Source organism: Nelusetta ayraudi, unplaced genomic scaffold (genome assembly GCF_046127955.1).
Source record: "Nelusetta ayraudi isolate G7.1 ecotype Tasmania unplaced genomic scaffold, CSIRO-AGI_Nayr_v1 ptg000045l, whole genome shotgun sequence".
Lineage (NCBI taxonomy): Eukaryota > Metazoa > Chordata > Actinopteri > Tetraodontiformes > Monacanthidae > Nelusetta > Nelusetta ayraudi.
The window spans coordinates 4369046-4392500 of NW_027466095.1; the positions used below are offsets into that span (position 1 = coordinate 4369046).

General features: G+C 42.9%; 1 protein-coding gene across 4 annotated transcripts in view; it reads right to left on the bottom strand.

Annotated features, from left to right (window-relative positions):
- The window catches only part of cfap46 (cilia and flagella associated protein 46), a 72977-nt gene that overhangs the window by 13631 nt on the left and 35891 nt on the right, over positions 1-23455 (bottom strand). For 3 of the 4 annotated variants that reach the window (XR_012928047.1, XM_076035631.1, XM_076035629.1), the window contains exons 32-49: positions 22803-22901; positions 22648-22711; positions 21593-21745; positions 21188-21388; positions 20978-21084; positions 20188-20370; positions 19648-19786; positions 18113-18310; positions 16947-17129; positions 13284-13400; positions 12052-12234; positions 8015-8188; positions 7358-7455; positions 7069-7136; positions 5804-5982; positions 5419-5525; positions 4162-4232; positions 2957-3136 (exon numbers count right to left, since the gene is read on the bottom strand). Coding sequence is in view for 3 of the 4 variants with exons in the window: in XM_076035631.1 (XP_075891746.1) it covers positions 2957-3136; positions 4162-4232; positions 5419-5525; positions 5804-5982; positions 7069-7136; positions 7358-7455; positions 8015-8188; positions 12052-12234; positions 13284-13400; positions 16947-17129; positions 18113-18310; positions 19648-19786; positions 20188-20370; positions 20978-21084; positions 21188-21388; positions 21593-21745; positions 22648-22711; positions 22803-22901 (2504 nt within the window). In the remaining variant the exon portion in view is untranslated. The remainder of the gene's footprint in view (positions 1-2956; positions 3137-4161; positions 4233-5418; positions 5526-5803; positions 5983-7068; positions 7137-7357; positions 7456-8014; positions 8189-12051; positions 12235-13283; positions 13401-16946; positions 17130-18112; positions 18311-19647; positions 19787-20187; positions 20371-20977; positions 21085-21187; positions 21389-21592; positions 21746-22647; positions 22712-22802; positions 22902-23455) is intronic. The other variant, XM_076035630.1, reaches the window with a different exon arrangement.

The following is a 23455-nucleotide window of genomic DNA, read 5'->3' on the forward strand; positions in this document are numbered from 1 at the left end:
ACATGCACAGAAAGCATGGGTACTTGGTGAAGCCGGACTGTTGACCCAACACAAAATTCACCATCTGCAGGTCAACACAAATCAGTCATGCTGATCATAACAAATTTTCTCCAGCACATACTTCACCGCTTCATACTCTCCTTCCGTGTAGTCGAGTAAGCACGGGGTACAGGGGCAAACTGGTTGCCGTTGTGAAGCAGAACACACTTCAGCGATCACTTGCTGCTGTCAATGGAACGGTCTCCAATCTTTGGGTTCATACTGCGGAACTCCAAGCTTGTGCAGAAACTGAGCAATATCTGTACAGTACACCAAGTCCTTCTCTTCAAAGAAAAAACAAACAGAGGAACTCTTGATGTCTGTTGCTGTGAAAGGTTATGCGAGCTCAATCTGGATGCCAATAGCTTCGCAGAGGACTTTGACAAGCTGAGATCGCGAACTACATCATTCAGCTCCTTTTGGGAAAAGGATGTGAGGCATCATTATTAAGAACCACTTCTTCTTCTTTATCTTCTGGAACATTGGAGAAATCTTTGTCACTGATGTTTGGAAGTTCTCCAAAGACAGGTACTGGAATTGCATCACAGTGAGCTACAAGACGACGTGCTGATTCAAGATCAGGATACTTGAGGCCGCTTCAGTTCTTTCTGTGGATCCCAGTCACATCAATAGCGCAGAAGCAGCAGTCAGTGACATGGTTGGTCGGCTCCCTCTTTGGTCCACTGATGCAGACACTCAGTGCATGACTTGCGTACCATGTGTAGCGCCCAAGCTTTTTCCTGGTCACCAAGTTTACCAAAATACGCTTGTGACTAAGATTCCTGTTAGGAACAATGGTGTATTCACCGCAGAAACAAAACGTCAAAAAAAAAAACAAATATGTAGCTTAGTTCAGAAAGTTGACCTGATTGAGCAAAACCAATGTGTTTTTTGGATTCAGCACATCAAAATTATCCTAAATCAGCTTAAAAAAGAAAAGAAAAAAGAACTTAATAAATTTGGTGTTGACCAGTGTAATTATTATTATTATTATTATTATTGTTTATTTATTTATTTATTTTTTAAAGTCATATCCATAAACAACACTTCAAGTTCATGAGCCAAAAATGTGCCACATCAACAATACACTCACTAGGCCAACATTTTATACCCAAAACGGATCCTTTTGGTCATTTGTGCTAATTTCTCCTCTGTACGCTTCATGCAAAACACGAGACAGAATAACAAATAGCCCTTCCCAGAGTGGTTTGAGGCACTTCATCTTCTTGACACAATGCTAAACTGTAGATGCCAACAGTATGGTAATGATGATCGGGAGACAGAAAAAAAAAACAAAAAACAAATAACAAAATAAAAACAGTAAGTCTGGTCTCACTAACACCCATGTATTGGATTCTGCCCCAGAAAGGAAAAGCTTCTTGTTCTAGATGTCCTGCTCGCGACATATGCTAGTGTCAGGTCGCACACACCTGCACAGAGTTTAATAGTAACCTTTGAACATTCTTTCAGGTTATGCAAATGATGTAACCTTTGAAAAGGTAGCAAGAAAAAAAGCTGTCTGCAGCATCAGATTCTGACTGTATCAGTGTTCGCAGAGGATGGGAACATAATTGCCCTTTTTTTTCTTTTAATTTATTAGATTTTCTTGTAACTGTAAAACTGTGATGTCCCTTAAAATAAAATCCTGTGGGACTGAGACACAAAGTGATCAGTGAAACTTAGAACAGCTGCTTCCCATTTCAGATTGAATTCCTTTTTCAAATGAAATATATATATATATATATATATACATACATAGAGACAGAGAGAGAGAGAAAGACAGATACATATATAAAACAAGAAAGAATTCAAGAATTTCAAGAATTTATTGACTAGACATAATAGAAAGCAGACTACCATTTTAGTTTTTGTGGAATAAATTTGAGTATTGCGGAATAAATTTGGGTCCAGACTTCATGATAAGGAAAAATATAGATCGGAGACTCCACCAGTTGAGAACCACTGCTCTATATCAAGGTGGCTGTGGCGTACACGGATGTCTCCATGAACTGCGGCAGGTCGGCAGGATGTGAGGTGACCTTTAAATCCCCGGCACATTTATCAGAATGGCTGCAGCCTTTAACTGTAAGCTATTGTTTACTAAAACATGGGGAATTACTCCAGGCAAACATCCGCATGCGCCAGGCGACAACATACTTGATTACTCCATAATTCATTCTTGAATCACTAACAGGCTTTTGCATGAAGGCAAAGTGCTTCTTTTTTTTTCTTTTCAAAAGCAGATGCTTCGTTGGATCTTCCACATGTTCAGAAGGTGACATAAGGCCAGAGGGCATGACCAAGTTGGTAGATGAGCATGTGGCCTTTGCGACATCACATTGGGCTGATTTCCACAAATGTGAGCATAGCACAAAATTTATTAGCAAAAGAAGTAAGGGACGGACTTGAGGAGACAAGGGATCCTATTATGATAAACATTCATTCATTTCTTTCACATGTCTTTTAGCATTACTGTCACAAGTCGAGCTGATTATCACAGTAATGTGTCTGCTGACTTTTATGTTTTAGAAAAATGTGGACAAGGCATCACTGTATGAGAGCTATTAGCCCTTCTACCCCATCAGCTAAATTTTTTTGTATCGCTAAGTTTGTGTTTTTAGCATTTCAACTGTGAGTCAACGGCAACAGCTGCATCTGTTTGCTGGATGGCACAAAAACTGGCCTAGTATTACACATCTGAAAAGGACTAGCAGCTACACCCCCTTGCAGTCGTACTACTTGTATAACTGGGCTAAACCTCAAGTTGTAGAACCTACTTCAGTGGATTCAGTAGAATCTACCTCTAGACCATAGTTAGTGCAAAGTCCTTTATCATATGTTAAAGTAACCCACCAAACAGACTGTTTGACTGTGGTGTGTGTGTGTGTGTGTGTGTGTGTGTGTGTGTATTTGCTACCTTTCTCTGGTTTCTGGCTGTCTGCTTTCAGGTGACTGCAGAGCAGCTGCAGTGAAAAGTCTCGCGACACAGAAAACAGGCTCTCCTCCTGCAGGATGGAGAGGGCTTCCAGGGGCAACTCCAGCAACTTCATGTCGGCCAGCAGCACCACATACTCCCCTGGGTCTACTGGCGACTTTGCTAAATATACACACAAAACGAGGAAATGTGTAATGATACACACACACACACACACACACACACACACACACACACACACACACACATATATATATATATATATATATATATATATATATATATATATATATATATATTTATATATACAGATTTTTTTTTTTTTAGCACTAAGCCAGTTGGTCAGACAAGTCTTTTGACATTTTCTGACATCATGTCACAGACATGTCAGAAAATGTTATTTTGAAAATTGCTCTTATTTTGAAAATTAACCGGGTTCTCCCGTGTTTCTTTGAGTGACTTCCTGTCCAGCTTGACGCGGATCGCTCGAGGCTCACGCACAAAATAGACCAGACGCTGTACATCGCTGCAGGAAGCGAGTCCACCGCGGAGGTGCGCGCTGACACCATTGGTTAACAATGGCGTAGAAAGGAAGCAGCCTACGTCCCGCGGCTATTCGCAACGGATTGCGGCACTTCCGCGGCCGGCATGAACGCACGCACGACACGGAGAAGTAGAGGAAGTTGTCCGAATGGGACTGAATGGGAAAACAACAGCTGAGCAGCGTCAGTCGAATCTCGTTGACCGTCGTGGAGAAATGTGCGTCTGGTCTGAACAGGAGGGCCGCGGCTCGTGCGCGATTTCGTTGGTGGCGCTTCGCCTCCGGTGTGAACGAGGCGTTAATCGCGTGTAAAAAAAAATCAAATCAAAAAAAAAAAAAAAATCAAAAAATAGTGCCGATAAAAGGATTTGGAATATCAACTTCTCGAGCAGTGCCAAACGACCCTTACTAGTAAAAAGTGCTAGCGTGACGGCTTTATAAACGAGAACGCAATATCAACACGCGCATTGGCAACAGCACTGGCCTGAGGGAAGCTGCAGTTAGCTTTAAAAGAAACCCTGATGAGGCTCTGATGGGCAGATAGAAAGTCGCGAAAAAACGTTTGGCAAAATTGCTTTGATCCGCTGCAGAGATAAGCCAGACGCCCTGAGGAGGGTTTTGTGTGGCAGCATATTTCAGCTTTTACCTGTCTTCCCTTTCTCTTCTTTATCTTTGCCTTTGGTCACTTCGGGCACCAGCGGCGGTACGTGCTGGGGTCTGGGCAGTGAACACAACACAGGCGAGGGTCAGCAGAGACATATAACATGTCACATGACAGAATGTAGGGCAGAGGTAGCGAAAGTATTCACATTCTATACTTGAGAACAAAAAAATACTGGTAAACTGATACTGATCTGGTACTGATTCATCTTCTTTACTCAAATACACGAGTACAGGTTCTGAAATTAATAAAAAAAAAAATAATAATAATAATCTGGACTGAACTGATCAGAGAGCTTGTGTGAGCATTTGAAACCTTATTTATTTATCTATTTTTTATCAATCAATCAATCAATCAAACAAATTTTATTTCTATAGCACCTTCCAAGAGCCAAACAGTGCACAAGGTGCTTACCAGAGTCAAACAAATAAAAGCAATTACTAATAAAACATAGTTAAAACACAGCTAAACTGCAAATAAAAATAAGAATAAGAAACAAGAATAAAATGGAAAATTGGTGAAACATTTTTAAAACACAGGTGCAAAACCAATAAGCAGCAGTCCAGTCAGTTTTTATTTTTCAACTGCAGCAAATCCCAACAGTATATCATCAGTGATAGTTATGACCTGTGAGCAATCATTGGATGTTTACACTTTTAATTAGAATAACCAATGTTATTTTCTACATTTATAATTTTCCCTGGATTGAAAATGTGCAAAACAGTGACCCCAAAGCAGAGGTTCTCTAAAAATAATCTTCCTCTAAAATGTCATCCACTGTATGGGCTGCGTGCTTGTGTAGTTCAAAATGAAATTGAACTACACAACAACATAGTTGAAACAGCTCCACTTCAAGTTACAACAACTATAGTATGATAAGTGAATTACTTCTAACAGGACTTTGTATGTTTTAAACACAAAAGTAACAGGGATATTTTTTCCAATATACATATACATACTCAAGTACAGATTCTTGAAGATCTGCTAAGTCACAATAATGAAGTATAAATACTTCTCACCTGTGATGTAGGGACGGGCACTGTGCACACTCTAAGCTTAAGAGTAACAACAGCCTTGCCTTCTTGTCTCCTAATAAACACTTAATATTGGTGTTGATATCAATTGTTATCAATATTCCTTCACTCTGGATTAGCAAATTCGACTTCCTGAAGCTGAGGACCCTGCTCCGCCAAATGAGTAGAGCCTTTCAAGTCACTGAAAAAAACAATGCCTCAACCTTGCCTTGAGAAGGAGACGTCGAGCTGCCTGAGCAGCGGGTTCAGGTAGTTTTCCATGTTCCCGACGAGGTTTCTGAAGCCAGCCTCTGTCAGCTCTTCAGCGCCCCATGTCTTTTTGCGAAGCAGAGCAAAAAGAAAACAAGACAAGGGCGTTTTGAGTTGGTGGAATGCATGATTTATGGCACCGGAGGCCACCCGTGATTACGTTCACGTCTTTTGCAGCAGCAGTGTTTGGATATTAAAACAAAAAAAGAGCGCAGTCACTCCCCTACCCTCCACCCATCCCAGTCTCCAGAGCGAGTGAGCGAGCGCGGAGGCAAGTTGATAATGATGGGATTGGATGGAGCATATTCACGAGGCCCTCATTAGATGCCCGTCCGGGGACGTACTTTTGGAGAAGCCTGCTGCTCCTCTGGGGCCTCCTGGTCAACCTCTGGTCCCTGCCAACGGGCCCTCTTGAGCAAGGCATGCCAGGTCTCTGAGCCAAAGGCCCGGCTCTGCTCCCTCAGTGCCAGCAGAGCCTGCGGGCAGACCGAGACCCTCGCCACCCTGGAGCACGCCAGGGCACCTGCGGAACAACAAAAAAAACAAAAAACAAATTGCGCACCACGAATCAGACTGCGCACGCTCATGGTCACGCTCAGGCCTTGTAATTGGTCCCGTTGAGCAGTAACCCCAATCCCCCCCCCCCCGCCTTCAATAGATCTTTTCTTCATCGGTCTCGCCTTTGTTTAGTAATTTATTTACGTTGCCCCAGAATATCCTTTCTGCATTGCTCCTGTGCGAAGGGCGGGTGTTTCCTCTTGGGCAACCTGAGTAAAATATGCTACTTCCCCTTGATCAATCAACCAATCAACTTTTGTCCAGTACTAACTCACATCCAAAGGCATACCACAGTGCCTAGTACAATCAGAAGAAACCCAACTGAAGCACCAGGCCACTGGAGCAAAAGGGTCAAAGGCTAAAAAAAAAAATATATATATATATGTATATATATATATATACATACATATATATATGTTATATGTATATGTATATGTATATGTATATATATATATATATATATATATATATACATATATATATATATGTATATATATACATACATACATACATATTATATCTATGTATGTATATATATATATATGTATGTATATATATATATATATATATATATATATATATATATATATATATATATATATATATATATATATACACATATATATACGTATATATATATATATACATATATACATATATATGTATATATATATATATATATACATATATATGTACATATATATACGTATATATATGTACATATATATACATATACATATAACATACATATAATATGTATGTATACATAGGCTGATCTGTCTGTTTTACACTGTGTTGTCTCTCCCTCCGTCTCTGTCTTCATTAAAACGAAACCTTTAAGGCGTGTTGCAGGTAAATGTCACATGGTAATACTGGTTCATTTGGTCCCATTTAAATGCAGACAAGAATGCAGCAAATGAGCACTGTTGGCACGATAAAGACCACGTTCACTGGGGCCTGTGAGTGGTTGCATTTAAATACTAATGGGAAACCTGAAGGCACTGCTTGATAATGACGACGTGGAGTGTAAGAATTGTTGACGGCGGCAAACCTGAATCTTCTGAGTTCCGTTGGTTTACGAATGTAGGCAACTCATATAGTGCTCCATAAAGTTTAGACCTGAAAAAAAAAGAAATAATTACATTTTGCTGCTTTACCTGGTTACAATGTGGCACTGCCTTCTAATTTTAAATTTAATTCCAAGTGCCGTTTAAATGCACCACATATACATACATATAAACATACACGTGCCACACCGCAAGAGACGTCTCACCGATGATCTGATGCTATCTACACAAGGGAGGACGGGAACAGAACATCAAGAAAAAAACATCACTCACCCATCCTTTGAGTGCTGCAGCAGCAGGATCCTCATGTTCGACGGGAGTTTTGCAAGGAGGCCGGGATGGTTGGGGTTTATGCTCAGGTGGCTGAAAGCCTGCAAAAACAAGCGAAAAATTTTAATTCACTGTGGTTCCCACAGCATACGCAGGTTTTGATAGCCTGCGATAGATTTGATGGTAACAGAACAGTTGATTAATGTTAGAATGTCTAATGAGATGCAAAATTGGAAAATTGTTAAAAAAAAGAAAAAAAAAGAAAAGAAGATTCTGTTTTAACTAATTAAATAAACTAACAAACTTTGGCTAAACTGTTTGTTGTGCTCTTTATTTTAAAGGGACAATTGAAGGAAACTGCCTGTGATGGCTCACTATCTTCCCGACAAACACTGAAATAGACGGTTGCAGAAGAAGAGTTTAACTGTCAAGTTGTCTCAGGCAGTGCAGACTCTTCAGCTTGGAGTTTATATAAAAAACTTTTTGAATGACGTGTTTCTAGCCGCACAGCAACCACTTATACCTGCTGCGCATTCAGTGCAAAGGTTATAATAAGCACCAACACTCTGCCCTCCATCAGAAGCATTTACCCAGCTGTGTGTGACAGCATCCATAAATCATGAGTGTGTATGTTTGTGTGCGTGTGTGTGTGCGTGATACCTTGGAAAGTGCGTTGAGGGAATCCTCCACTCTCTTCAACATGCCATTGGGCCTCTCCGCTGCCGATAGCTGCAGCTTCCCACGCAGGGTGAGCAGAGCGGAGAGCTGGGACGTGCATGTGTCGGCGCAGGCGGAAGTCAGGACCTCGGCCATTGCAGCAGTGGCGCAGCAGCTCTGGGTGTGACACAAGGTGATGGATGAGGGGACTTTAGTTGGTGCCAGGGACCGCAGGATGGGCGATGATGATTAATAACGTCAAAGGCATCGAGTGCGTGCAGATGCAATGGACTGCGCTGTGTAAACAGCAATCCCACTTCATGCTCTGCTTTCAAACGAGCACGGTGTTTAGGAGCACATAGCCAGAGGTGGAAAGAGTATTCATATACTCTGGTAAAAGTAAAGGTACTGATTCAACTCCTTTACTCAAGTAAAAGTAACAAGTATAGGTTCTGAAATATACCTTAAACGCAAAGCGTGTTTTCTTTTTCAATGTAAGGTGTAGATAGGAGTAGTACAGCTCTTACTTCCCACCTCTGCATGTACCTTTGTTGCATACATTGCATACATACAAAACACGTGCAAATACCATGAAACATGCTTCAAGTAAATGCTGAATTAGTGTTTCAAATATAAAACCAGCTAGAGCACCCAGGATTTCAAGAACCTCCCAACTGAACTCTACTACTAAATTAAATCCAGATAAGTCCAACTATAATATAGTTTAAGAAAATATATTAGGGATGATATTTTTGAGGTACAGTTGTGAACTTCTCCCCCTGAACTGCCACCTTACCATGGTGGGGAAGGTTGAGTGCCCCAATGATCCCAGGAGCTATGTTGTCTGGGGCTTTATGCCCCTAGTAGGATCTCCCAAGGAAAACAGGTCCTGGGTGACGGGACAGACTAAGAGCAGTTCGAAAACCCCTATAACAGACAACACAGCAAGGGCCGTGACGTCACCCGGTACGGCGCAGCCGTGGCCCCACCCTGGAGCCAGGCCTGGGGTTGGGGCTCGTATGCGAGCGCCTGGTTGACGGGCCTTTGCCCACGGGGCCTGGCCGGACCCAGCCCGAAGGAGTGACATGGGTTTAACCTCCTGTGGGGCTCATCACCCGCAGAGGAAGCCGCAGGGGTCGGGTGCAGTGTGGTTTGGGCAGCAGTCGAGGTCGAGGGCCTCGATGACCCGGGTCTTGGAAACAGTCTCTGGCTGTAGGGACATGGAATGTCACCTCGCTGGGTGGGAAGGAGCTCGAGCTTGTACAAGAGGTTGAGAGATACCTACTAGATATAGTTGGGCTCACCTACACGCACAGCCTGGGCTCTGGAACCCAGCTCCTCGAGAGGGACTTCTGGTGTTGCTGGCGGTGGGCTGGTGTGGGTGTGCTTATTGCCCCACAGCTCAGCTGCCACGTGTTGGTGTTTACCCCGGTGAACGAGAGGGTCGCGTCCCTGCGCCTTTGGTTGGGGACAGGTCTTTCACTGTGATTTCAGCCTGTGGGCTGAATAGTAGTGTAGAGTACCTGGGCTTCTTGGAGTTGCTGGATGGTGTCCTGCTGGGGGACTTCAACACACATGTGGGCAACCACAGTGAGACCCGGAGAGGCGTGATTGGGAGGAACGGCCTCCATGATCTGAACCCGAGCGGTGTTCTGTTGCTGGACTTCTGTGCCAGTCACAGTTTGCCCAAACCTAACCTAACGAACACCATGTTCGAGCACAAGGGTGTCCACCGGTGCACTTGGCATCAGGAGGACCTGGGACGGAGGTCGATGATCGACGTTGTTGTCCTGCCATCTGACCCCCGTCCATGTGCCTTGGACACTAGGGTGAAGAGAGGGATTGAGCTGTCAACTGATCACTACCTGGTGGTGAGTTGGATCAGCTGGCGGGGGAGGAGACTGGAGAGACTCGGCAGGCCCAAGCATAACGTGAGGGTCTGTTGGGAACGTCTGGTTGAGCCCTATGTCAGTGCGGTCTTCAACTCCCACATCGGGAGAGCTTCTCCCAGATCCCGGAAGATTGGAGACATTGAATCTGAATGGACCATGTTCTCCACCTCTATTGTCAATGCAGCTGCTCGTAGGTCTTCGGTGCCTGTCGCGGTGGACACTGGAAGTAAGGGATGCCATCAAGCTGAAGACGGAGTCCTATTGAACCAAGTTGGCTTGTGGGATCCCTGAAGCCTATGATGGGTACCAACAGGCCAAGCGTGCTGCAGCTCGGGCGGTAGTGGAGGCTAAAACCCGGGATTGAGAGGATTTCGGGGAAGCCATGGAGAAGGACTTTCGGTCGGCCTCAAAGAGGTTCTGGCAAACTGCTCGGTGCCTCAGGTGGGGAGCTGTTGACTTCGACTGGGGATGTTGTCCAGCAGTGGAAGGAATACTTCTAGGGTCTCCTAAATCCTGCCGTCACATCTTATGCTGAGAAAGCAGAGGCGGGGGACTCGGGGGAGGACATGTCTATCACCCAAGGTAAAATCACCAAGGTGGTCAGAAAGCTCCTCAGTGGATGAGATCCGCCCCGAGTACCTCAAGTCAGGGACTGTCGTGGGTGACATGTCTCCTCCATGTAACATCGCTTGGTGGTCAGGGATAGTACCTCTGGACTGGCAGACCGGGGTGGTGGTTCCTATTTTAAGAAGGTAGACTGGAGGGCGTACTCTAATTATAGAGGGACCACACTCCTCAGCCTGCCCCGTAAAGTCTACTCCAGGGTGCTGGAGAGGAGGATACGGCCGATACTCGAACCCCGGATTCAGGAAAACAATGCAGGTTCCGTCCGGGTCACGGAACACTGGACCAGCTCCACACTCTTTGTCGGGTCCTTAAGGGTTCATGGGAGTTCGCCCAACCAGTTAACATGTGCTTTGTGGATTTGGAGAAGGAGTTCGACCGTGTCCTTCAACGCATCATGTGGGGGGTGCTCCAGGAGCATAGGGTCCGGGACCCTCTATTAAGGGCCGTTCAGTCCCTGTATGATCGGAACAGGAGTCTGGTTCGCATTGCCGGCAGTAAGTCAAATTTTGTTCAGTGCATGTTGGCAGGGCTGGCCTTTGTCACCGGTTCTGTTCATTATTTTCATGAACATAATTCATGAAAATAATGAGGCGGGGGAGGTCAAGTATCTTGGGGTCTTGTTCACGAGTGAGGGGAAGATGGAGTGTGAGATTTGACAGGCGGATCGGTGTGGCGTCTGCAGTGATGCAGTCGCTGCACCGGTCTGTCGTGGTGAAGAAGGAGCTAAGCCGAAAGGCGAAGCTCTCAATTTACCGGTTGATCTCGTTCCACCCTCACCTATGGTCATGAGCTTTGGGTAGTGACCGAGAGAACAAGATCACGGATACAAGCGGTCGAAATGGGTTTCCTCCGCAGGGTGGCTGGGCGCACCCTTAGGGACATGTAACCCGGTAGGAGCTTGGAGTAGAGCCGCTGCTCCTCCGCACTGAGAGGGGCAAGAGGTGGCTCGGGCATCTGTTTTGGATGCCTACTGGACGCCTCCCCGGGGAGACCTCTTCCCCACCGAGAGGAGGCCTCGTGGAAGACCCAGGACACCCTGGAGGGACTGTGTCTCTCGGCTGGCCTGGGAACCCCTTAGTGTCCTGCCAGATGAGCTGGAGGAGGTGACTAGGGCCAGGGAAGTCTCGGTGTCTCTGCTGAGGCCGGTGCCCCTGCGACCCGACTCCAGGTAACGCGGCAGAAGAAGAAGAAGAAGAAGAAGAAGTTGTGAACTTCACTGATATGTTGCTTTCTCACTGTTACTGAACTCGTAAATGTTTTTTTGTCTTTTTCTTTCTTGCTTTCATTATTTTTCCTGAATTTTTATTTATGCGTTAGATGTTAAGTCAATGCTGAATCCAATAAGTCTTCACTTCTTCCTATCCATTTTTGGATATGCTAACTGTTGCAGTTCTAATTGGATCTTTTGTGTCTCTTTTGTCATTTGTATGTCTAATCAATCAATGATTAAATAAAAATGAGCAGGACAAGGAAGACGTGCACTGGTGTCAGAAGAAGTTAGAATAAACTGCTGCACTGCACCTGGTAGAGAGCGAGATGTTGACCTGCCAGCGCAGGGCTTGACTGGCCGGCGCATTCCAACAGGTTGAGGGATGCATCTGCCAGGATGGCAGCGGGCAGCGCATGTTTGAGAGACAGGCGGATGGCCTCATCCAGAGCCTTGTGGGCCTGGGCCAGCAGCTGCTGGGCTCGGATCCTCCGCTTCTGGCCGAAGGACATCAAAAGTCAGACAGAAGACGGGTCTGATCAGATAAATATCTAAATAAACACACTTGCAGTTCGCACTGTCTAGCCTGAACGGCTACTGTCATTGGATATGAGAGAAGAAAAAAAAAAAAAAAAAAAAAATATATATATATATATATATATATATATATATATATATATGTATATATATATATATATATATATATATATATATATATATATATATATATATATATATATATATATATATATATATATTTGGGTAGAAGATTGACTTTTGCTTCACTCACACAACATTCTCCTGAAAATCCACATCCTGCGCCGTGTTCACACTCCACTTGACTAAAACTGTGTTGCAGTTCAAATACACGCCCTTCTAAGTTGCTAGCAGGACAATGTGTGTCACCCCCATGTGAGGGGTAGAAAAGAGTAGAAGTAGAAAATGGGAAAGGGCCTCCACTAATCCAGTTAGCGCAACTGCAACCGCTAACCCTCAAAGTGTTGCAAAAAATGTGAAAAATGTGAAGTCATTCTTCAGGTCAAACCTCAGAGATACTTAACTTTTTCTTTGCTACCACTCATCACCTGAATGCTCTTTATTCATCAGACTAATACGTTTAATCCTTTTTGAACATTATTAATAATAATAATAATAATAATAATAATAATAATAATAATAATAAGTCTGTAGTTCAGTCTCCATTAAGTTTATTGGGGAAATGTCTAAATATCTTATGTAACTGATTGATTTGACTGTACTCTTAATGTCCATTATGAGACATACTAGATGAACTTTAATTAACTTGATACATCAAACTCAACTCGAAACATTAAAATAACAATAAGTAAGGCCAAACATTTTCACAATGGCTTTTCCTTTAGGTGGAAAATCCACCCCAAAAAATGCATCCAGCCTCTCTTTGCCCTCTCTGTCGTGACGCTGCGTTCACTCCTGTTTATTTAGAAGTGAGAATTTAGAAGCGAGGTGAGTCTGTGTGATCTTGGGTTTTTACAGAGATGAGTCAGAAGTGTCTGGAGAAATGTACCTGCTGCTCACAAATCCTGGTGGAGGTCATCTGCTGCACTTTTTTGCTTGATCCGATGTCTATTTCTGCCTCTGGATCCAGCTCCTCTGCAGGAGCAGTTTGGAGGTCAGAGCAAGTCTGCAACACCAAGATCACAGGAAGATGATGACAATTAGGAGTGAGGTTCACTCATCATAACCAACTGTAAAAAGTTAAGCCCCCTTTCCTCCCTTTGAGCAGCTCACCTTGTGTAGGAACCTTTTCCCTGTTCATTGTCTACGTGTGCGTGAAATGGCAAGATTTTAATAAGACTTGAGGCAGTTGCGTGACAAAAGTAGCTTCCGACTGTTACCTAACTGTAACCTAACCTAAACCCCACCCTTTTACGTGTAAACACCAGTGCTGGATTTTATACTGCTCTTTTAATGCACACAAATGTGTGTTATTCATTGCTATATTGTTTTCGCTGCATGTAACACTGTGGAGTTGCACCCTTGTTCACTACAATGCACAATGGCAAAAATGCTTTGCTCCATAGAAGGGAAAAAAACTTGAGGGTGTTACACAAAATCTGTGATCATGGGTCGATATCAATTAGGACCAGAAGGTAATGAAAGGAGATGAACCTGCTTTGTACTTTTGTTTCTTTATTTAGGCTAAAGATGATCAGTTCTTTGTTTATCATAGTCTCTACTGCCAAATAAACATAATATGGGACTATACCTACAAAAAACAGTCTGAAATTGATTAATCAAGGAGAGTTTAAAAAAAATAATGGAAAAATACACTATTTTGCTTATTTTCAACATCAATGTACTAACTTCCTGTTGTGATTTAAAGTCCTTTTTGCTTGTTCTAGCTATCCAAACGGCTCCTTTAACTCATCTTGTCCAGACTTTGTACTGTCATTTTTAACCGTTGGTCGAGAAAAAGCCACCTGCTTGTAGTGACCAATTTCCTGTTTGAATTCTTGTGATTAATGGAACTTTAAAATGTTTTTACGATAAGACCTTTTTACAGCAAGGTACAAGAAAAGTGTCTTTATTTGAGAATGGGATAAAACATATTGTTGGTATTTGTCTGACCCACTGCATCACGGGTTATATCAACTTCTGCGCCATCCAAAGGGTATGTTTTTTTTTCCCAAACAACAAACATTTGGGGGACTCCTAATCTGAAGGCTCTGCTGAATAGGAAGAAGAGGGCTTTCTTGTCAGGGGACAAAGAGGAACTAAGGACAATACAGCGGGAGCTCAAGTACACCATCAGGAGGTGTAAAAAGGACAACAAATAAAGGCTGGAGCAGTACTTGGGAGACTTGCGCCCCTTTCCGACTGGCCAAATAACGTAATGTAGTCCCGCTATTGATCGGCATTTGGTGGCAGTGGGAAAGGCTTGCATTTTCACTGTGGTCGATGTGGGCTGCGACTTTAAAATTGCCAGTAATATGTTGAGCACGTTTGTGGATTGTGTTGAATCTGCTGATGGCGGCGCAGCACATCTGCAACTGTTCGGCAAGGAAACCAGTTAAATCAGATACCAGTTGGGCCACAACACCGGACTCGCTTCCATGTTGCTCTCTATTGTTTACTTGACTGAATTCTGTCAGACTTCATCTACATGATATCAGCGCAATGACGTCAGCAGACACGCAGCGGTGAAAGCGGAGGGGTTGCAGCTTGCCGGCGGGGGGTGAGACCCCGCTGATTTTGGTCCGTGGGAAAAGGACTAAATTCTGATTGATTGAGAGTCGTCCCTCGTTCAAAAAACACAGTGTCAACCCCCTAACTTTAGTGGGAAAGGGGCTAAACAATTCCACGGAGGTGTGGATATCCCTGAATAAAATCTCAGGCCACAGCAAAGGTGGGGAACGATGGATCATTACCACAAGGGATCAGGACTGGGCAAACCAGTTATACCAGGTTTTTAACAGGTTTGACTCTGTTCTCCCACCAGCCCCCACCAACTGCCCGGTTTCTTTACACCTCTTCTCCTTCTCCAACCCCCAGCTGCAGTGGCAGTCTTTCACACGACAGCTCACTGTACACAGCTACTCCCCTCTACCTCCTCTGAACACCACCAAACACAACCCTTGGACTCAACCCCCCAGTCACCCTCCTCCCAGCTACGGATCAACAGGAACCAAGTGAGGAGGGAGTTTAGGAGAACAATGGCGAGGGAAGCCACAGGCCCTGATGCCATCAGCTCCAGGTTACCCAGGGAGTGTGCGGACCAGCGCAGTGAAGTGGTCCAGTATATGCTCAACCTGAGTCTCAGCCTGGACACAGTGTCGGTCCTGTGGAAGACCTCCTGTGTGGTGCAGGTTCCTAAGATCGCTCATCCTATTGAACTGAGCCACTACAGACCTGTCGCCCTGACCTCCCACCTCATGAAGACCATAGGTGGGAGGTCGCACTATGCGGGTCATGTTTATTGACTTCTCCAGTACTTTCAACACCATCCAGCCATCGCTGCTGTAGGGGAAGATGAACACCTAGCTGCTTGGGCCATCAACTACCTCTCTGACAGACCACAGTGCGTGAGGACAAACTGTTACATATGGTAACATGCAGCAGGAGACCCCCCAGGAGATGGTGCTCTCTCCATGGACTTCAGCTACAACTCGAACCTCTGTCAGATGCAGAATTCTTTTTGATGACTCAGCCATTGTCAGACGGGCCGAGCAGGAGTACAGAGTAGTTAGCTTGGAATTCGTGGACCAAGGAGCTTGTGGTTGATTTCCAAACCAACCATGAACCCGTGAACATCCCGGGCTCGGGCATTGAGATAGTGGACTCATTCAAGTACCTGGGTGTTCATATGAACAATAAACTGGAGTGGTCCTCAAATACCACGGTGATCTACAAGAAGGGCCAGAGTCGCCTCCACCTGCTGAGGAGACTGTGGTCCACAGGGCCCTTCTCCGGACTATTTATGACACTGTGGTGGCCTTTGCAGTGTGTTACGCCATTGTGTGCTGGGGGAGTGGAGTCACAGACAGGGACAGGAGGAAACTGGACAAATTGGTGAGGAGAGCCATCTCCGTCCTGGACTGTCCACTGGACTGGATGGAAGTCCAAGCTGACATCCATCATAGACAACACCTCCCACCCCATGCACCACACTGTGGAGAGCCTGAGCAGCTCCTTCAGCTCAAGACTGCTGCACCCTCAGTGCAAGAAGGAGCGCTACCGCAGGTCATACTTGCCTGCAGCCATCAGGCTGTACAACTGCACTCAATAAAATGCATCCTCTTAACAGCTTTACATTTTTTTCAAATGTGCACTAAAGACTTATGTATTTGTCAGTATGTGGATAGCTGTATATTCAACTGTCCATAAGATCTAAATATCTTGTTTTCTTTTTCCATTTATATCCTACAAACATTTAATTTTTTTATTGCCTTAATTATTTTTTAATTAACATAATTCTCTATCTTTTTGCACTATACAGTTGCTACTGGAATTATGCAAATTTCCCCACTGTGGGATCATTAAAGGTCTTCTATTCTATTGTACATGCATTTAGATTTTTCTTCTTCTTTTGAAAAGCGCCTTGGGCCAATGTTTGCAGCATTTTATTAAAGCTACTACAGCGAAACAAATCTTTAAATTCTATTAACATTTAATAATTCTGCCTTATATTTCACTTCGGCCATTCATGTGACGATATTAACGTGTTCACCTGTAGGTGCCAGAGAGTCCACACACAAAGGGGGTCTTCTTGCACCGCCAGCAGTTTGAAGAACTTTCCCATCAGACTGAGGAAGTGGACTCTTGTCTCCATGTTGTTCAAGGGCTGAAGACTCATTGCAGTCAGCTGGCCAAGAGTCATTTCAACCAGGGTATGGCCCACACTCATCCATTCCTGGAGAAAGATCCAGAAAGTTTGATTCCCATTTAATTGGAAAAGTATTTAAAGAAACTTGTCTGAGTGGAATTTATCACCATTAAAACTAACATGGTGTCATAAATAAAATGAAGTAAGGTAAGTGGAACTAGAGTAGAAGACAAGAACAGGAGAAAAATAGACATATTCACATACCCTAATACATATTTGCAAGCGTTCTTGTCTGGAATATCCTGATTTACTGCTACATACTGTATAACTCTCCATTAATACACATGTTTTACATGTTTTGACAGTAAAATATCATGCATTCAGGAGCAAAATCATCACGTGGAGTTTTAATTTAATTTCTAGTGTCGTGTTACTTAAAGTCACTTCATTCTGGTCTAGTCACGCACTTCCTGATTTATTTTACTGTTATGGTTTAAAAAGTCTGTCAAGTGTAATATCATGTTCATATTTAGTGTTTTGTATTGTCTCTCCTTCACTTCCTATTTTATTTTGTACTTACCTCTATCCTCTTTCCTCTTTCATCATCGGTATGATCACCTAGCACCTAGCTTGTCTCCTTTTGTCTGTTCTCAGGCTGTTGTCTTAAATAATCAAATTCTTTTTTGTGAATTTGATCGCCCTTTTTTAGTTTATCTGCCGTGATTTCTGAATTTTGGTTCTTACTGCAAACCTGGAAGAGTGTGGCTCTTCGCAGTCTTCAAGAATCACTATACTTGCCCCAGTTCCATGTACGATATTGAAACAAGGGATTTACTTACTTTACAGCTTCATTTGTTAGTTTTCTGTAAAATAGGTTTTCCAAACACTTGTAAAACTTTGTATGTAAAGGTGCCCAACAAGATCAATGCTTGTGTTATCGTTCATAATCCCACACAGTTAAATTGCAAGGATTTAACTCTAATTAAACCCAGTGAGCATTCTCAAGGCACTTTAAAATGTAATGCTTTTGCCATTCTTCTGGAACATCAAAGTTTGGGTTCATTCCTCACCTCTTGCAGTGATTCCGACTCAGGTGTGCAGCATGTGAATTCCATCAGGGCTATTTGGACAGTGGTCATCCTTTTGCGGGCGAGCACTTGCTGTGTTTTCTCAGCGCACTGCTCCTCCAAAATGGCAAGACAAAATTCGACCAAAGCCAAACGCAGTCTGAGCAGCTGCTGCATTACTCCCAGCGACAGGCCACCTCTCTGGAGGAGACAAAAAAAGGCCCATGAAAAGCTTTAATCACACCTTTGAAGATTTTTCTGCATGAACTATCAGGAACTTAGGAATCAGGAACTCTAGCAAGCTGCACTTTTTTGTTTAAGTTGCTGAAGTTGTGTGTCCTTTGTACTTTGTCCCTTTCCCCAAACATCTTACAAGCCTAAAGGTTGCTATTAGTCAAGACTGTCCTTTAATATGGTAATCTTTTATGCTTTCTCTTAGGACAACCATGGAAACCTGAGGTGCTTTTTAAGGAAAAACCAACAGACAAACAACAAAAACAAACAAAACTCTCATTAAAATGTTAATTACCTGTGAATTTAGAATGAAAAAATACTTAAGTGACCAATCTGAAAACAAATGTGATCGGCCATTGATGCGCAAAGCAAGGAGGAATCCTGAAACCAAATTAAATCAAAACCCGTAAAGACAAACTGAAACAAGCCTGCAACTTGGCAATTGCAGCTGTTGCTTCTTGTGTGATTAAAAAAAAAAAAAAAAAAAAAAACCTCACCAGTGTTGCAGCACCATCTGCTGCACAAACACTGCCATAGTCACGCCTCCTGCAGCTGTCCGACATCACGCAAAAAAATTAAATCACAAATTGAATAGAAGTGGAATTCTTTTGGCCGCTTGGTTTGGCTGTTGAGTCAGTCTCTCGTGTGATTCAATCAAAATGTTACCTGAAGCTCCAGAAACATTGTTTGCTGTGGTGTCTTTGGCACAGAATCCCTCAGATAACCTAGTCTCTGTAAAATATGACTCTGTCTGAACATGGCCGGTTCCAAATAACCGAAGGCTTTACTGGTGACGATTTTAAACAGTGAACGGTAGACAATTACCATGATCTTATTTTACTTTATTTTAATTTGGTCAATCAGACAGTTAGTAGTCAGTTAGTCAGTCAGTTTTAAAGAAAAAAAAATTTAATTAGAAAAGTCATACATCCTTGATTATTTATTTTTTGGTCTGCTTTCCACAAAGGGTGGGCTGAAACCTGTACTTCTGATACTGAGCCCTCTGATGCCTCAATGATATCTTTTTCCAAGGAGGCTTTACGCAGAGGGCTAATTAGTTACTGGTGATCCCGAAACAGTAACACTTAATCTAACTTAATACACACTGAACATTTTGTACGTGCTCCACATGCTTTTACAAGAGGGCTGTGTGGCATTCTTGAATTTGACAACAGCTGCCTTGAGGAAAAGGTTAAAAAAGTGGATCGCGGTGAAGTGAACATCTCTCAGTTCATCTGAAGGATGAGGCGTCTCTCAAGGTCTTTTCGGTGTTTCGCGCTGAGACGCTGATGGATGATATTTACCTCCTCCTGTGACGGGAGCAGACTCAGAGAGTTCAGCACCACATGTTCCTGCTCCGTCACAGCGCGCTGCACTCGTTTAAGGCCGTCAAGCAGGAAGCGCTGTTTGTCCTCCACACAGGAAGTATGGTTAGCCAGAATTCTGTAGAGCAATATTTTCTCTTTTTAGAAAAGGGCAACCACATAAACGTGTAGCAGGTGAGTGTACAGGGTAATACGCAGATATGATGGCTGGAGGGGTAAGAAAAACAACCTCTCTATCTGTATCACCTAAAATACAAAGTTCAATTGTACTTGATGGTTAGGTGACGTGGTGAAAAATAACAATCTCGTAAAATCAAAATGTAAAATTTGCACCTGCAGCCACCTCAACAAAGAGAAAATACTTTTTACTTTTTTAAGCTCCTGTTCTGTTCTCAGATGTCTTGGTGTTTAATACATAATTGTTGGTTAGTTACACATTTTAACACATTGAGTGATGCTATATTACTGTTTTTCAGCACAAAGGAGCACATAGCACAAACCCGACGGTGACCGACTGACCTCAGACACTGTGCCTGTTTGTGATGTGCCTCTATTGCTTGTTCTCTGCAGCTGAGCTCAGCAAACTTGACGGCGCACTCTTTAAGTGTGTCGACGGCAGCTTTCAGCCTCTGGACCGCAGTCCTGTGAAGTTTTTCCTTGTGTTCAACTATACTGACACTGCGCATGTATTCATCGGCTCCACTGGGGGGAAAAAACAAACAAACAAACAAACAACAACAAAAAAAACAGCACACACGGGTGCAACAGGATTATACAAATGACAGTTGAATCGAAAGTTTATCCAAGTGTGTCTTCAAAATCCACATTATACGGATAGTTCAAATGTGTTTCCTTTCCACAAGGGAACAGTAGCTTTCTCTTTTAAGAATGACTTACTAGATGTGACATTGATTGAAGAAAACTTAAAGTACATGTATGAGTCATTTTGAATAGTATGGTATTATATTAATGCTAAAACTTAAAACATTTTTTCCAAGTTTTGTAGGTACTGTAATATTGTAACAAAAAAAAAAAACAAACTAGTACTTATTTCTAGGCAAAGTAAAATATTTAAAATAAATATATTATAATAAATTGAGCATAAAAAGGTCTTTATGGATTTATCAATTATGATAGAGGTTTGCGGCACCTCCACCAAACAAGGGCAGAGAAAGGTTTTATGTTCACTCAGCATAAGCAAAACCCACAATTCACAGTTAATTTTGTTTCTCTATGGGATGAGCACGGAGGTCCCGCTTAAAACCATAACAATAGACCAAGGAGTCTGACTGCAGGAAAGTTGGGTTACCTCATCTCTAATGAGATGATGAGGAAGCCGATTGTTCGGCGCCTGTTCACTTCTTTCTCCTGCAGAAGTTTCAAAGCCTCACAGCCTTGTTTTATAACCCCGTTAACCTGGAACAGAAATAAAAAAAACATTTGGTGAAAAAAACAAAAAAAACAAAGCAAAACATTTACTTTGAACATGACTATCTCAAAGAGCATGCTGATGCTATACCTCAGCGTATGCATCGCTGTGTCTCCCGGTCGCTACGGTTTTGACTTTAGTGAGGGTGAACTTGTACCAGAACTCTTCATCCCCGCCCACAGCTAGAACTCTGTCCAATAGGATGAGAGCTTGTGCACGGTTGTTCTCTTCACAGGCCAGCGTGGCTAGACCCAGCAAACTTTTTGCCTCGGCTTTCTGGTCTTCAAACGCCTGAAGAAATGCAGTTTTAAAGAAGCAAAAAATAAAAATAAATAATAAAAATACTTATTTATAAAACTACACAACCGTTTTCTTTTTTTTTGTTTTTTTTAACATTTGATCTGCACTTTGGTTGAAAGAAAATAAAAAGATTTCAGCCATTTCCTTTAAAAGAAAGAAAAAGAAAATCTATATGTTACAGAGTCCTCGACTCACCACAGACACACGGTGAGCCTCTGCCAGGAAGTGCCTGGCTGGTTCATACAGCCCCATGCTGATAAAGACCTCGGCCTTCTCCAGCCAAATGTCTACGGCTCGCTCATCCACACTCGGAGCTACAGATCCAGCTCCTTTGTCCACACCGACATCCTGAAATAGCAGAAAGATGAAATAGAAAGCAGTTGCAACTGACAAAACTGCCATCTGTTACAATGCCAGATGCACATTGGTCGCGGACAGTGTGTTGACGAATTCTAATGATGGCACGAGAAAATGTGGTTTGTTTTTAGAACTCATCCTACTGTTTCAGCCTGGTGGCATTTTTTGGGGTTAGTCAATTTGTCCATGCAGCCAATCAGTTTAACCCAGGGGTGGGAAAACTTTTTGACTGGTGGGCCATAATGGCTTCTTCAAAGATGACCGTGGGGCCGGTTTCTCATTGGAGGAAAATATATATCATGGGATATGTAGAAAACATGTTGCTTTAATGGCAATTAAATAATGAACAAAAGTGTTACAATAATATATCTGCCTGAGAAGCACCCCGGTGTTTAGCTCTTTATTGAAATGACTCTTAAAACACTGAAAAACTTGAGGAAACACAGCTATTTCATTACTTAATGACAATTAACATCATTTCTGCATGTTTGGCAGGCCGGATTGGAAAGTGTAATGGGCCCCATATGGCCCCCGAGACGTAGTTTGCCCACCCCTGGTTTAACCTCTGAAACAACACCGTAAACACTGAAATCACATGGGTGAATGATTTTGCAGAATGTAGAAAAGACAGCTCCAACTTCTGTTGCGAGTGAATGCGTGTGTGTGTGTATGTTTACTCTTAAGTAAGTGTAAAATATGCTCACACAATCACTAAAAGGCCAAGAAAAGTTCATGAGGGCAGTAATTTGACTGCTATACATGCACATAGTCGTGTGCCAATCATGTACCAAGAGCTAACACACTTGGAGAAGATTTTAAGCTTGTCTGCCCCCCCCGCCCCCCTCAACGGAAAAGCTTTTCTGGGACATTAACTTGTGAGCTGCAGACCAAACCTGACAGACATCTTTGCGTCCCGTCGCACTTCTCGTCTGCCGCAAAATGATTTCTTTGTGGCTCCTGCAACCGTGAACATCAAGAACGTCAAGGCTGGTTCAAACCAAGGTTTCACCAACAGTAAAAATACACACTCGTAGTTCTGCTGACATACTCGATCTGCTCTTGCTCGTTGATCTTACTCAGAGTCACGAGCTCCTTCTCATACGGTGAACGTATCTCAGAACTCAGGTCAGAGCAGGTCCGTATTATTCTGATCAATTTAAAAGACAAGGTAGAAAAAAAACAAATGAATGTCTGACATCATCGCTAAGATGAAGCACATAGAATTGTAATATTGTTTTGTAACACTTTCCATGAAGGTCTAATGTACAATGTATTATGAGTGCATTTTTAAGGCATTATAATTCCTTTATAAGGCATTATAAAACCTGTCATAAATATTCATTATGTTGTATGACAATGTTTATAAATGATTATCAGTGGATATAATGTGTTATGAGCTCACCATTCATAATGTTTTATACCTCCACAGCAAAGTGACACTAAAGTCACCATATTATAACTACCATTTCTAAAAAAAAAAAAAAAAGAAGGGGGAAGGGGGAGGGGGGGCCTCAACATTGCTGATGGGTCTCACCTGTCAGGTAAAAACAACAGCACTTGTAAATAAATTCATACAGTTCAATCATCCTATATTCTGGAGGCTTAGATAACGGGAAAGAATAAAGGATGATGGATTGTACATCAGAGGAAGAAACAGAACATAATGTATAAATGGGCAAATACCCACTGTCAAAATCTTAC